The sequence below is a fragment of the Microtus pennsylvanicus genome, chromosome 1 (assembly GCF_037038515.1).
Source record: "Microtus pennsylvanicus isolate mMicPen1 chromosome 1, mMicPen1.hap1, whole genome shotgun sequence".
NCBI classification, from domain to species: domain Eukaryota; kingdom Metazoa; phylum Chordata; class Mammalia; order Rodentia; family Cricetidae; genus Microtus; species Microtus pennsylvanicus.
In genome coordinates, this window is record NC_134579.1 from 89,080,777 (window position 1) to 89,096,103 (window position 15,327).

The 15,327-nt window shown below is 45.8% G+C and overlaps 1 protein-coding gene across 2 annotated transcripts; it reads left to right on the plus strand.

Moving 5' to 3' along the window:
* The first annotated feature begins 893 nt into the window (after positions 1 to 893).
* Gpr12 (G protein-coupled receptor 12) lies at positions 894 to 3,563 on the plus strand. Of its 2 annotated transcripts, none has more exons than XM_075972318.1 (2): positions 894 to 1,028; positions 2,064 to 3,563. In XM_075972318.1, exon 2 carries the CDS (start codon positions 2,152 to 2,154, stop codon positions 2,677 to 2,679), a length of 528 nt encoding a protein of 175 aa, XP_075828433.1. In that variant the 5' UTR covers positions 894 to 1,028; positions 2,064 to 2,151; the 3' UTR covers positions 2,680 to 3,563. The 2 variants fall into 2 exon arrangements, with proteins under 2 accessions (XP_075828433.1, XP_075828424.1); XM_075972309.1 differs by having other exon boundaries at positions 911 to 1,028; positions 1,663 to 3,563.
* Positions 3,564 to 15,327: the final 11,764 nt, after the last annotated feature.

Consider the following 15,327-nt stretch of genomic DNA (forward strand, 5'->3'; position numbering starts at 1 on the left):
AGCTGGAGCCACCCTGCAGAGCCAGCAGCTGATGGATGTGAATCAAAGAATTTAGGGGATGAAAGGGCTAAAGCTGGGAGCAGGAATTTCCGTGAGAATCAGGGGAGGCAGAGGAACCAGGTGATGCCCTATACGAAGGGTCCTCAGGATCCTTTGCACTGCACATTTAGGTCACACGGAAATGTGACCTCTCCCACCTTTAAGCTGGAGATCATGTTTAAATTTAAGATTTGATCCCGTTCCGGGATGAGAGTCGCAGGTCCACCCTTGTAAGGCAGACAACCTTTAGGATCTTAGTCCTAGACTCCACGGATGTGGTAATGGAAATAATAAATTAACAGTGTCACTTTGGTACTTAAATGAATATTGGGTTTGGGCCAGTGCCTGCAGGAAGCTTTTGCAAGAACGCCCTAAATGATTTCCACTGGCAAACAGTTCCAGGAGTGCTTAATAAGTAAACTGGGCGATGATAACGGCGATCCAAGGAGCAGTAGCTTCCATCCGGTTAAGTGACCATCCCCAGGGAACAATAACACCGAGTTTGCAGAGTGGCCAGCTGCAGCTTGCTACTGTAAGGCTCCTCCGCCACAAGCTGCTCATCGCGCATCCCTCCATCACATCCCGAAAACCCTATCGCCCTTTGCAATTCTTCTGGTCCTAAATCCGGTAGTTTAGGGAAAAGCATGATGAGGCCGAGCCCTGGTGGCTAGGACTCCTCAGGAAAGTCACAGAAACCAAGTAGGACTCCAGGCTTTCCTCCAGGAGCGGGTGCAGAGCGGGTCTCCGCATAACTGCGCGGGCGTCCACGGTAGCGGGCTCCAGCCCCGCGCGCGGCTGCGACCTGTGGGGGCGCGCGCGGCCTCCTGGGGTTCCCGCGGATGCGCGCCGGGCAGGGAGCGCGCAGGGCGGAGAGCCGGGCGCGAGCGCCGCCGCTCACCTGCCGCGGGCGCCACCGCGGACGTGCCACGCGGGTGGCCCGCGCTCTTCGGCAGCACCGGTGGAACCCCCCTCGGCCTGGGCGTGCCAAGGTGACCCCCGATGAACCCCTGCCCCGCAGGCTGCGCATCCCCGCCGCTAGGGAAGCGGCCAAATGCATGCACATCCTTCTCTCTGTCTGTCTGTCTGGGCACCTTGGTGGTACACACCTACCTTTTGTGGCCCTTGCTCTCTGAGCCGTGCACACGGGGAGAGACTGGGACACCCCCCACCTCTTTGTTTGGGTCCGGAGGTGTGTTTGGGGGTGTGCACGCGCGTGGGGGATGTTTGGGAAGGGTGGGAGTTCGAGGCCCTTAAAATATTCTACCTTCCTGCAGACTTGTAGCTGCTGGGCGGTGCTCTCAGCTGCCCAGATGTCAAACAGTTGTTGCTTTTTGGCATACGAGATGCAATTAGACAATATCGGTTCTCAGCGTTTTGGCGAGGGCGCTTGTGCCGCCTCGGGAGTCCTGTCCCCTGTTTTCCTAGATGACAAACGGCGGTTCGGTTGTGGGGTTTAATCCATGCAGACTTCAGCTTTTGTTTCTAATTCCTGAAGCTCGTGGCAGTTTTGACACTGGTTATCTGAGTCCAGGACTGTCTGTCTGTTTCTGTGTGTTTTGCATGATCTTGGATTGGCATCCTACCGTACCCAAACATTAAAAAGCCTGTCTTTCCGTTGAAGAGGAAGGGGTTAAAATGAACGAAGACCCGAAGGTCAATTTAAGCGGGCTTCCTCGGGATTGTATAGATGCCAGTGCTCCGGAGAACATCTCAGCCGCTGTCCCCTCCCAGGGCCCTGTGGCGGAGTCAGAACCTGAGCTCGTTGTCAACCCTTGGGACATTGTCTTGTGCAGCTCAGGAACCCTCATCTGCTGTGAGAATGCCATTGTGGTCCTTATCATCTTCCACAGCCCCAGCCTGCGAGCACCTATGTTTTTGCTGATAGGCAGCCTGGCTCTGGCAGACTTGCTGGCTGGCCTGGGACTCATCATCAATTTTATTTTTGCATACCTGCTTCAGTCAGAAGCCACCAAGCTGGTCACAATTGGACTCATTGTCGCCTCTTTCTCTGCCTCTGTCTGCAGTTTGCTGGCTATCACTGTGGACCGCTACCTCTCGCTGTATTATGCCCTGACGTACCACTCTGAGAGGACCGTCACATTTACCTATGTCATGCTGGTTATGCTCTGGGGGACCTCCATTTGCCTGGGGCTGCTGCCTGTCCTGGGCTGGAACTGCCTGAGGGACGAGTCCACCTGCAGCGTGGTCAGACCTCTCACTAAGAACAACGCTGCGATCCTCTCCATCTCTTTCCTCTTCATGTTTGCACTGATGCTTCAGCTCTACATCCAGATCTGTAAGATTGTGATGAGGCATGCCCACCAGATAGCCCTGCAGCACCACTTCCTGGCCACGTCGCACTACGTGACTACTCGGAAAGGGGTCTCAACCCTGGCTCTCATCCTGGGGACCTTTGCTGCCTGTTGGATGCCTTTCACCCTCTACTCCTTGATCGCGGATTACACCTACCCCTCCATCTATACCTACGCCACCCTCCTGCCCGCCACCTACAATTCCATCATCAACCCTGTTATATATGCTTTCAGAAACCAAGAGATCCAGAAAGCCCTCTGCCTCATTTGCTGCGGGTGCATCCCTTCCACGCTGTCCCAGAGAGCACGGTCTCCCAGCGACGTGTAGGAACCTTCCACCCGCAAGACACTGCTCTACCAAGCACCCCCACTGTCCAGGATGGCCACTGCGTTCCTCTGCTTCAATTCTTTGCACTGGATTCTCACAAGCAGAAGTGATGACATCAGTCAGATAGGCAAAGACAGTGGAAATCATGTCACCAGTGTTAAAAAAAAATGACTTCTCTGCTCAGCATTATGTTGCTTGGTTCGGAAGTTACATTTATTATTATTTTTTTAAATATTTTATTTAACAAGTTTTGTTTGTTTGGAGGGTGTTAGTGGGGCCCCATGTGGCCATGAAATTATGCACAAGTCCCAGGATTTTTAACCTAGACTTGAAAATAAATCAGAGTTTTTAAGGAACCTGGAGAAGGGATTACTTTTTTTGGACTTTTTTTTTTTTTAAATCAAGGTAGATCTTCCATTCTGTATGTATCTAACAGGATATGAACTTTTTCACATGACCAAAATAGTTTACATAATTACGTTTGGAAAGACTTGTTTTCAGGAACATAAACTCAGTAGTAAGTTATAAATAACAAAACCCCAAACAGCCACTGCTCGTGAGAATTTCCTTGCAGTTTCTCTGTGTTACAGTTTGGTATGCATGGTTACTTGTGGTAGTTAGACCACTAATTGCAACGATGCCACGTGAAACCCAGAATTAAAAGAGTCATTTTTCAATACAGTTTTAATAGATTCTTTCCAAAATGAGTCTCAAGAAAACATTTTGAATTACATGTGAGGTAGCTCTGACTAGATATGCCATTGTAATTTTTAAAATTTCAGTCTGGTGGTTTTCAGAAAACATTAATAGTATCTATTGAAAGTAGATTATATTTATTTTTAATATATTCTGAAAAAATAAACGAGTCTGTTGCTGTTAAGAAATATACAAACATCACCTTTCATCTTTGTCTATGAATATATTGTTTTTCTTGCTTAAAATGGGTAGAATTAAGTATTATAAGCCAAATTTTTCTGGTTCATATTGTTGGTAGGGCAAAGTGCATCTGAAGCAAGTGGTCTCCTGTCTTAATGACCAGGTCTGTGAAATGCCCAGCTAACATGACTGGTGTGTTCCATCTGTGATCTGTGCCCTGCGGGCTCACGAGAACAATGACCATGTGTTTGCTGGTGGAAAGTTTAACTTATTTTCACCAAAAGATTCTGTGAATGCAACAAGGGCTCTGTTACCTGTTTTCAGAGAGCAAAGGTATAGCTGGAAAATTATAACAAGAAGGGACTTGAAACGCTCAACAAGTTCTGAATGTCAATGTGCCTGAATGTCATTTTCCGTGAGAGCAGGCAGATGCAGACACAGACACCATCCCTCTGTTTGTAATGGGATCATTGCTATGTCTCTACAGAAGTGTAAGAATTCCTGCATGGTGCGTCAAGACCAGTATCCTTAGGGGGATTATTTGTAATAGGTCATCCTCAAAGATCTGTCCCAGCCAGTATGCCCATGGTGGTTTTAGGACCAATCTACAAAGCCTGCATGCCAAAGCCAATCCTCCAAAGCTGTTTCTCAAGTCGCACAAGTGAGGATAAATCCTCTACCTGAATCTGCAACTCCTCTTTGAGGCTCTTTGCAGGAGCACGTGAGGGGGTGAAAGAGTCAAGACGTGGGGAGGAATTTTCAGCACTGTGTATTCACGCCCAATCCAGATGACAGCTTTAAAACATCTCTTTGGAATATCGGATAGGCTTGGTAGAATGAACAGGTGGAGTCTGTTTATTTATTTACCTAAATATTTGATTTATTTTACTTACATGTAGATGCATGTGTGTGCATCCGTGTGCGCGCAAGTGGGTGCAGGTGCCCAGAGAGGCCAGGAATATTCAGCTGGCCTGGAGCTGGAGTTAAGATGGTTGTGAGCCATATGTAGATGGTGGGAAAGAACCTGGGTCTTCTGCAAGAGCAGCCGGTGCTCTTAACCACTGAGCCATGTCTCCAATAAGTTAGTTTAGACATGGGCATGGGAACCTTCACAATGAGCTCTTAAAGTGATAGACGATGTTTCATGGAAATGGAAGCTCTCGTTTGCGTGTCTCTGGTAGGAATTACAGGAGAGCAGTACGTTCGCCTGGACCACGTGTGTTCTCAGCCCCACATGTGGTGTCTTACCAGCTTTTTTAAAGAAACGGTGGCTGCGAAAACACGCTGGTGGTGAGAAAACTGCAGCTGCAGAGAGAGGCGAAGAAACAGAGCGAGGCTACAGAGCTGGAGTGGGGGGCTCGAACTGACGGCAGGCTTTTCTCAGCGTAGATCGGGTCCCTTCCCTGCATAATGTTGTCTTTGATCCCTCGCTCCACAGAAAGCTGCTCTTTAACAAGTCCCTGTCACAAAACCTGGGTTCTAGAATTAAGAGAAAGCTTCCAATTTAAGATTACATGGGGACCAATAGCCACTGTGGGTAAATGCTTTTGTACATAGTGAGTTGTGTGAAACGGTCTTATAAATATTTATGAAGTGGTTGTTTAAAGGTTTTTGCATTAATTTGTGTATGAGTGTATGTGTACATGCGTATGGGAATGTGTATATGTATGTGTGTGTATATATGTGTGTGTGTACATGCATATGCATTTGTGTGTATTATGTGTGTATGTATGAGCTTGTGTATGTATGTGTGTGTATATGTGTGTGTGTGTGTGTGTGTGTGTGTGTGTGTGTACCATGGTACAGGTATGGAAGTCAGAGGACAATCTGAAAGTTATTTCTCATATCTTTCTTTCTACATGTGGGTTCTGGTATTGAACTTGAGACATTAGGCTTGGTGGCAGGTGACTTTTACCTGCTGAGCCATCTTACCGGCCCAGTGGTTGCTATTGACCCATGTTTTTGAAGAAGAAAAAAAAACACACACCTAATTTTACCTGAGAGGTTTTTCTTCACTTTCATTTCCTACAAGATTTCTCTATGTTGTGATAGGAATGCCACTAAGAAATGGGCACCTATCTCAATATATGTATTTGTGTACAAGGCTATGTAATTGAGTATACATTAGTCATATTTTGGACCACTTTAGAACAGCAGAGAACAATTGCAATTCCTACTTACTAAGTAATTCATAGCCTTGTCAGGAGACATAGTTGTATCTGTGAGACAATTTAATTATTTTACCAGACTCCTTCATTAGTCCTGCGTATTTACCCAGATGCTGGCTGAGTTCTGTCTCATTTTATTTTTTGCCTTTCTTTATTTCAGTCAAGTCCACTTGGTTTTCCCCCTTTTTCTTTTCCCTTGCTGAGGTTGAAACTCAGCTCTTTGCTCCCGCTAGGCAAGTTTGCGGTCACTTAGCTACATACCCAGCTCCTATCAAGTTTGTTAGTGGTAGGAGCGGTCAGTCCTTCTCCCTTCCTGGTAGCTGAGATGGGGGCCACGATCTTCCTCACTTAGATGCCTAAATCAAAGAACCAAGTTGTGGACCAGAAACAGTCATAGACCTCCCCAGGCTTTGGAGCAGGATGGAAACATAATAGAGACAGGGGTCAGAGAGATTTCATACCCTAAAAAGCAGAACAGAGATTCCTTAAAGTTAAAAAAAAATACTCACCAGTTACTAAAATACTGGTTACCTTTGCTTCACAGTCTCAGGAAGCATCCTGCGGAGGGGAGTAGACACCATCCCACGCTGGAAGAACACACTGCATCAGGGACCACTCTGGTGTGATTTTGAGCCATGTTCACACTCATTCCTACCGTGCTGATTCTCACAAGGTGGATACTGGAACATGCTGCTTTCTTGTCCCGTCTGAAAGCGGTAGTGCTTGTTGGGGTGGTTTTGGTGTTCACTTAGGACCTTTAGATCACTCTTGAACTTTTAGGAATCATTTAACTTGTGGCTGGAGAGATGGCTCCGTGGTTAAGAGTACTGGCTGCTCTTCCAGAGGACCCGTGTTCGATTTCCAGCACCCACATTATAGCTCAATACTGTCTGTAACTCCAGTTCCAGGAAATAGGATGCCCTCACACAGATATACATGCAGGCAAAACAGCAACGCATATATAATAAAAATAAAATAATAAAAATCATTCAACTAAGGATTTTTGTAATAGTTTTATGCATTGTAATTAAATTAGGAGATGTATCTGTTTCCTTGAAAATAATGAAGGAAAAGATTATAGTCACTTGCATAAAGGTGACTAGAATGTTCTATATTTAAGAGCATATGAATCTCCCAAAAATCTTGTTAAAAGTCCAGATTCAGGCTCCTGGGTCCTGGGCGTAGCTGAGTGTCTCACTAACTCCTGAGGGATTCTGATATTGAGTGTCTGTAAGTGACACTTTGAAGTCTCACAAAGAAAATGTCAACTTTCCAACATATGCAAAATATTAATATAATACATAAATATCAACCCAATAAATACATGTCTTTAAAGTGTTTATCCTCCTGAGTGCTAATGACTAAACAAAGCATGTCCAAAGGCCATGAACCTTAACCCTTTCCTAGAGTTTCCCAATATGTAGCTTATAAAGACCTAGGACTGTATGGGTTCCATGTCATGGTCTCGCTGTTCTAGATCTAACTGTCATGATCTGAAGGCAGTAATTTCCAGAAACTCTATGTAGTGTCCCATCTGCCGATGCCCCTCCCAGCAGCAAAGGTTTTCAAGGACAGAGGCTCCTCATGGCTTGAGTGGTTTGTGTGTGTGCATGGGCTCACCTCGGGGTAATTAAAACGAAAACCTTTGTTCTTCAGGCTCAGCACTGCAGCTGAATTCACCACAAAGCAATCATTCTCCATAGGGACATCAAAGGCCTGTGAAGCCATCTCACTTCCATTTGACATTTATCTGTAACCTTTTTCTTTTGTAGCATTAAACATTCTGTTAACCTTAACCCCAAACATCCCTCTCCTGTGCTTTTGTTCTGTCCAAAGAGACGAGAATTTTGCATTTTGTTTTCACAGACAGAAGTAGGCTGAAGTAAATAGTTGTGGTGACTACCAGCACACAACTTAAATATTTCCTTTGTAGAAAATAGTTTTAAAAGTGATTTAGGTTTGTTTTTGTTTTTGAGATAGCATCTTTTTATGTAACCTAGGTTAGAATCTGATTTTTTTTTCCCCTTTAGATTCCAAGTCTAGTATGAAAGGGCAGGCCTGGGACACTGAGGCCGAAGGGTCTGGAGTCTAAAGCTAGCCTGAGAATCTAAGAATTTTCCTCTTCCTCTTCTTTCTCCTCCTCCTCCTCTCCTTCTTCTTCTCTTCCTCCTCTTCTTCCTCCTCCTCCTCCTCCTCATTCTCCTCCTCCTCCTCCTCCTCCTCATTCTCTTTTTCCTCCTCTTCCTCTTCCTCATTCTCCTCCTCCTCCTCCTCTTCCTTCTCCTCATCCTCCTCCTCCTCCTCTTCCTCCTCCTCATTCTCCTCCTCTTCTCTCTCTATAGGAGTCTAAAGTTGGGCACCAGTGAAAGACTTTTCACTTGAAAGTAAGTTTAGAGGCGAAATGAAAATACTTACTTGGACACAGATTATGTTGGTGTTTGGTTATTTGGATAGATTATTTAGTAGAACATTTTAAACACTAAACCAAAGAATAATAAGACTGCAGAATTTTCAGTAAGGTTTGAAGTTGCATTTCTCAACCAAGCAACTTATTTTGAGTCCAGGGGAGTCTTGCTTGGGTGACTGAAAATGTGAGCTTTTCCACTGGGAGGGGCTGTGGCCGTTCTTCTACAGATGTCATGAAGTCATTGTGGTAAACCCTGAGAGAGAGTTCCTTCTGATCCGACTGTATCTTCCTTCTAGGGCCATTTGAACCACAATAAATTGATTCTTGTTTTCTACATCATCTAGTACTTGGAAGGAAACCAATAAAGATGTCTTTTCTAGGCCAAACATGAATCATCTGGGTCCAGGTAATTTTGTAAACAGAAGCTGTGAACGCTCCAGTAATAATGAGCGGCAATATGTTAGTATCCTTACGCCCAGGTTTTCCCCATTGCCTTAGAATTCTGTTTTGTCTGGACCTAGCATCCGGAGGTACAGAGACACTTTCCTAATCCCAGGAGTTATGATCACAGTTTTGTGTTGAAAAAGATGTGTTTGTGGTTGGCTGGAAAGATAGCTCAGTGGTTAAGGTAGTATACTGTTTTTCCAGAGGACCTGAGTTCACTCCCAGAGCCTGTCAGTTGGCTCACAACCACCTGTTAGCCCCAGCTCCAGGGGATTGGGTGCCCTCTTCTGGCCTCTTTCGGTACTGCAGTCATGTTCACAAAGCCACACGGAGACCGCAGTGTTTAAAAGAAAAAGAAAAAAGAAAAACAAATCTTTGAAAAAAAAAATGTTGACTATTAATGACTTTTTCCTTCAAGTAAAATCACCCCAATTATCTAAATCATTTGTTTTGAATTTTATTTTGTGTATTTCTGGTTATTTTTCCTATTGGTTGACAGTTTTTCTTCCTCTGAACAAACATTTTCTGGCATCAAGCCATCGAAGTGGGGAACCATCATCCACTAACAGAATATTTACTGGTTAGAGAGAGCAGTGTTGGCCACTCTGTTCTGCAGGATGCAGGTGTTTAGAGAGTGGTCCATCGCCATCACCACCAGCAGCATCTCATGGGAACATACTCCAATAGATTTTCCAGCCTGGCCCCATTTACTACTTAGAACTCAGGGAGTGGGGCCCCGTGGTCCAGGGTTAGCCCTCCAGGTGTTCCTGATGTGCAGAGTTTGCTGTGCTCTAGCATCAGATAAGACACTGCTGTCTCTGCTTCATCGGGACCCTCTGAGGTCGCCTCTGCTTCATCGGGACCCTCTGGAGTCGTTCGGCCACATAGGTGCCAAGCAGCCCCTAGAGACAATAGTGAAATCAGCCTGTCGGTTTCTGGTTACTGTTTTCAAGGCATTGCTGATTTCTCAAGCTCAACTAAACTCCAGCTCCCATGAGCTCTGTGTCATGGTCACCCTGTATCTGATGTCCCTCAAATAGAGAGCAACTTGGCAATGAGACATGGACATTGCGGAGTCTTTTTCTGTTCCTGGGTGATGGTGAGTGACTGAATATTCTAGCTGGGCTTCATCCATCCATCATCTCTCCATCCTCACCTGGTCTCTCTAGTCCTGTGCTGGAGTACACACGAGTTCACATACATGCGTGAGTGTATAGACACACTCACACTTTGCCTCCAGTCTAGCTTGATAGTAATTTTAGGGAGGGGGGCACCTTGGCAAGCCTGGGTCAGAAGGACACCTTTGGTATTTTGCACTGAGTCCTGGAAGGTCTGGGTCTGTACCATCTCGCCCACCTTCACACCAAACTCGTGTGACTTCGCACCAGCGTCTGCGACTTAAGAGTCCAGAAAGAGCAATATTCAGTACCAGTGAGCAGACCTGAGGTGAAGTTTTTCTGGGTTTGACAGCCGGCTGGGTTGCACCTGCTGCCTCTAAGCTTTGATATTTGGTGTTTATCAGTAGACCGCTTCATCACCCACATCATGGCACTGTTTCAGACAGTTCCCTTTAGAAATGCCTGATGCCAAGGGACCACGTTCCAAGTACTCAGAATGGCTATTATTGAAGCTGTTCCCTTTTGCTGAGGTTCTGGTACCAATCACAGAGGTGGTGACTGAGCTTCCTCCATTCTCCTGATGTGTGCAGATAAGATCTGTATCCAGTCTCTCTGGGATGAGGTAGGACTGGAGCTCAGAACCCATTGCTGTCACCTCACCTCCTGCTCAGCTGACCTTTCCTCTCAAGACTGCAAGTTCTGATTTGCTAAACTGAGCATGCTCCCTGAACCCATCTCCATATTAGGGGAGACGTGATAAATATTTAATATGCGCAGTACAGATAGGTTATGGGTAAGGTCCAGGAGCACCTGAACGGACACCTGTCTGCTTGGATGCCACATTCTGTGGTTAATGTCACCATTGCTGCCTTGGCATTGTCCTCACTGCTACTTCCCCAAGGCTTGTCAATTGCTAGCATTGCTTCCATTTGTCCATAAGTGAAGTACCCAGATCTCAGGTAATCATTTCAGCAAAGCCATGAGGTATGCACTGATATCCCACCACAGATAAGGAAAGGGGATGCACAGAGAGGTGAAGCAACTTGCCCAAAGCCACACAGTCTTTTGCATTATATATTACTGTTAATACTTAGGAATAAGTAGTGCACACTAGGAAATTCCAAGTGAGGCAACCCAAAGATGGATGGAAAAGGACAGGGAGACTGTCCAAAGATATTCCCAGCTCAGGGACAGGGGTGTGGTGCTGGACCAATGGGCTACAGAGGCAGGTACGATTAATACAATATGTGCACATACACATGTGTGTGTATATATGTCTCTGTGTGTATGCCTGTGTGCATGTGTGTATGCATATATGTATATGTGTATATATGTTTGTCTGCATGTGTAGTGGCATTTAACTTGTATTTTAATAAATAAAACTTGCCTGAGAATCAGAAAAGTAAAACAGCCACACTGACCAGCCTTGTAGATAAAGTCCTTTAAAAAAAAGAAATATAGTAGGATGTGAAGGCGCACACCTTTAATCTCAGCACTGGGGAGGCAGAGGCAGAGGCAGGTGGATCTCTGTAAATTCAAGGCCAGCCTGGTCTACAGAGTGAGTTCAGACAGAGTGAGGACAGCCAGAGGTACACCAAGTAACCCTGTCTCAATAAAACCAAAAAATAAAAAATAAAAGTAAAAGATATAGAGTTAAAATAAATCCATGTAAAGATGGAAAATACTCAAGGATCTGGATACTGTATGCTATTGTGTTGTCTTTGAATTGTTTGACTGCTGAGGAAGGAGCAAAAGCTGCTAAAAGACATTTGATTATAAATGCTGCTAGAGCCGGGCGGTGGTGGTGCACGCCTTTAATCCCAGCACTCGGGAGGCAGAGGCAGGCGGATCTCTGTGAGTTCGAGGCCAGCCTGGTCTACAAGAGCTAGTGCCAGGACAGGCTCCAAAGCTACAGAGAAACCCTGTCTCGAAAAACTAACTAACTAAATAAATAAATAAATGCTACTAGATTAATCCAACCTATATATTTTGAAAATGGCTTAGTTTAAAATTTTAAGTCAAAATATAATGTTAGTTTGGAGAAGAGGTTTTATTTTGTCAAGACTGCTGGCTGAGATGATCCAGCTTCACAGAATACCCAGTCAGAAATTGACAATAATTCTACATTTTCTTTGGGTCCCCATAAGAATATCAGTGCCTCCAAATGAACAGGAAGTACCCTAGAAAACTACAAAAAAATGGATAATGGATGTTTATCTTTGTTTAGTGTGCTGTTTGCAAGTTGTTATGGATAATTGTCAGGAAAAAAAACTAAACAAAGGAGATAAGACTCAGGGTCTTGCTTTAAAAAGAAAAAAAAAGGGAAGTGCTGTGGGCCAATGCTTTTGTACACTGTAAGATTTGTCGCTTGTATTTGTTTAATAAAATGCTGATTGGTTAGTAACCAAGCAGTAAGTATAGGCAGGGTGACCACACTAGGAGAATTCTGGGAAGAGGAAAGGCTCAGTCTAAAGTTGCCACCTAGACACAGAGGAAGCAAGATGAGAATGCCTCACTGATAAAAGGTACCAAGGCGTGTGACTAACATAGACAAGAATTATGGGTTAATTTAAGTTGTAAGAGCTAGATAATAATAAGCCTGAGCCAATAGGTCTAACAATTTGAAATTAATATAGTTTCTGTGTGTTTCTTTAAAACTGAATGGCTGTAGGACCAGGAGGGACAGGAACTCCACCAACATGTGTATGCATGCATGTGTGCATGTATGTGCACTTTCAGGTTTTGGCAATGAAAAACTATTGAGGATGTGTAAAATAAAGATAGCTGAAATATGCTAAAAAGGATAGTGTCAGACTACAGAGTTCCGGCAGTACATGCTCAGTTTATCCCAACTTGTATTTTTAAATTTTATATTTTTCAAAATAGACCACTTAACAATTAGTGGTTTTTCATGGTAATGTGTCATGCTTATCTTGGATCTTTAACTTCGGCTGGAAAATGTTTAGTCTAGAGTGGTCAAAGGCAGATGACTTGTTTGAAAAGCTTGACCAGGAGATGAGACAAAAGGTGCCCACAGGGCAGTCTGTGGGTCCTCATGGTCTGGCATGTCTGTAGCATCCACGAGGCACCAGCCAGATGGGTGCCTTATGACAAGTGTGTTGGAGATGTGGAGAGAAAGAGGCACTGAATGGTTCATGTGTTGTAGAAAAAGGCAGCTCTGAAGAAGAGAGGGTGCTAGGGAATGAGTTGGTATGGACACCTGCTTGCCACCCGCAGCCAGGGTGGCATCATGGCATGGGCTGCTACCTAGGGCCATGTCTGAGTCTGTGGTCCTACCGCATTTGGGGTGTGTTGACCATGACCGATATTGTCACCAAGGTCACTGGAATGCCAGGCTGCTACCTGTGGCCATTTTGGCATCCCCAAGGCCTGTGCTACCACTGGGACCATGGGGCCATATTGATCTGAGTGGTCTGCACTGCCACAAGGTGCCACAATGATGTCCAGGCCCTGGTCCGTGGCCTTACCACAGCCAAGGTCTCCTGATACCATCAAAGGCCATGCCAGTGCCAGGGGTCTGGGCTGCCAACTGGGGCCATGTTGGTGTTGGAGGGTCAGGCTGCCATGGGAGCCAAGCCAGTCTGAGTGGCCTGTGCTGCCACCTGGGGCCATGGTGACATCCAGTCCCGGGCTGCTACTGAGGACCTGGCTCCATGGTCCTACCATAACTGGGTTCTACGTTGATGTCCATGGTCCGTGATACCACCAATGGTCACATGGATGCCCAGAGTCTGGGCTGCAACCTGTGGCTACATTGGTGTCTGAGACCCATGCTGGTACCATGATGATCTGGGTGGCCTACACTGTCACACAGGATCATGGTGTCCTCCAGGACCTGCCTGCTATCATGGGTCATGTCTGGGTCTCTATGCCCCAACAGCAGCCAGAGTCTGGATTGATGTCCACAACACCTGTTGCCATGGGGGTTGGGTGTGGTGAACAGATGCCCAGGGTCTGGGTTGCCACCTGAGATCATGTTGGTGGGCCTTACTGCCAATAGGGCCATACTGATCTGAGTTGCCTGTGCTGTTACTGGGGTCATGGTGACTGAGCTGCTACCAAGGACATGTCTGGGTCAGTGTTCCTGCTACAGCTAGGGTCTATGATGATGTCCATGGCCCATTGGTAACAGGAACCATATGTGTTGAAATCTGAGAGCCATACTAAGCCAGCCTTGCACCTCACTGGCCCTGGACTAGCTGGCCCTGCCTGTTGTTGAATACTCAGGAGAGATGGTCCCGCCTCTCACCATAGGCGTGGGAGAGCTGGCCCCAATAACATGGGCCCAGGAGATCTAGCTCTGTCCTTTGCCTGAGGGGGCAATTCCAGTGTCCCTGACCGACCAGCTCAGCTTCCATTCAGACCCACATCCTGAGTCTTGGGTTGGCCCAACCTAGCATCTACCCCATCTCTGACCTGCTGGAGTGCATGAAGGGACTGGTCCTGTGGAACAATAACTGGAGCATCTCCATGACTGGGGGCAACAGCGGGATATCCAAGAGGAGTTTCCGTGCAGGTCCAGTGATGATGCTGTGCCAGAGGACCAGACCAATGTCTCTCCGTGATGAATGTTTCACGAGTGGGGCAGATTGGACAAAAGGGGAAGACTGCATGCCACACGGATGCTCTTGACGCCACTAGGATGAATGAAGAGGTGTTGGAAAGACGGAGTTGTTATTGGTTTCGTTTTTAATTATTTTTTGGAGGTATGCTGCAGGGTAAGGGGTGGATATGAAGAGACTGGGGGCTGAGTGGGATTGGGGTACATGATGTGAAATTCCGGAAGAATCAATAAATTAGGTTAAAAGAACAGCTTAGTCAGCCACAGTTTCTGCTTATTGATTATGGAGGAAACAGAAGGACTTCCTGATGGAAGTTTCTGGTTTGAAACTTGCTTGTGTCCTTACACCTCACCTTCTGTGGCTCCGGAGTGTTTGAAGGTGGAGCACAGGTGAGAAACTTAACCTTTAGTTGCCCTTACTTTTAGCCCACTTACATTTATAAGCCACATCTAGCTGCTAGCTGCCATGTTGGGCAGAACATACCCAGGTATAAAGGAAATTTTTTTGTGGAGACATCTATAAGAGATTTTTCTCAAAAAATTGTTTTATGTGTACGAGTGGCTTATCTGTATATACGTCTGTCCGTGTACCTTGTGTGTGCATACCCACGGAGGTGAGAAAAGGGTATCAAGTTACAGATGGTTGTGAGCCACCATGTGGGTGATGGGAACTGAACCCAGGTCCTTGGGAAGAGCAGCCAGTGCCGTTATCTCCTGAGCCATCTCTCAAGCCCCAGGAGATTTTTTTTCCTGCCTTTTCCAGACAGGATTTCCCTGTGTAACCCTAGCTGTCCTGGAACTCATTCTATAGACTAGGCTGGTCTCGAACTCACAGAGATCCCCTGCTTCTGCCTCCCGAGTGCTGGGAATAAAGGCAGACGCCAGCGCCTCTGAGATGATTACGGTAAAACCAACAATATTATTTTTGGAGGCCTGGTTCCTGCTTCTTCCCTAATCATTCTACCAGCTTGAAATTAGACACTTCGCCTGTTTCTTTTCTTTTATTAATTAAAATTTTTCATTTTTTATATGCCATGGACCAGTTTCCTCTCT

Bases quoted from the DNA above. Each gene is read 5' to 3' on its own strand.
- Gpr12 (XM_075972309.1), top strand. From the start codon at position 1,675: ATGAACGAAGACCCGAAGGTCAATTTAAGCGGGCTTCCTCGGGATTGT.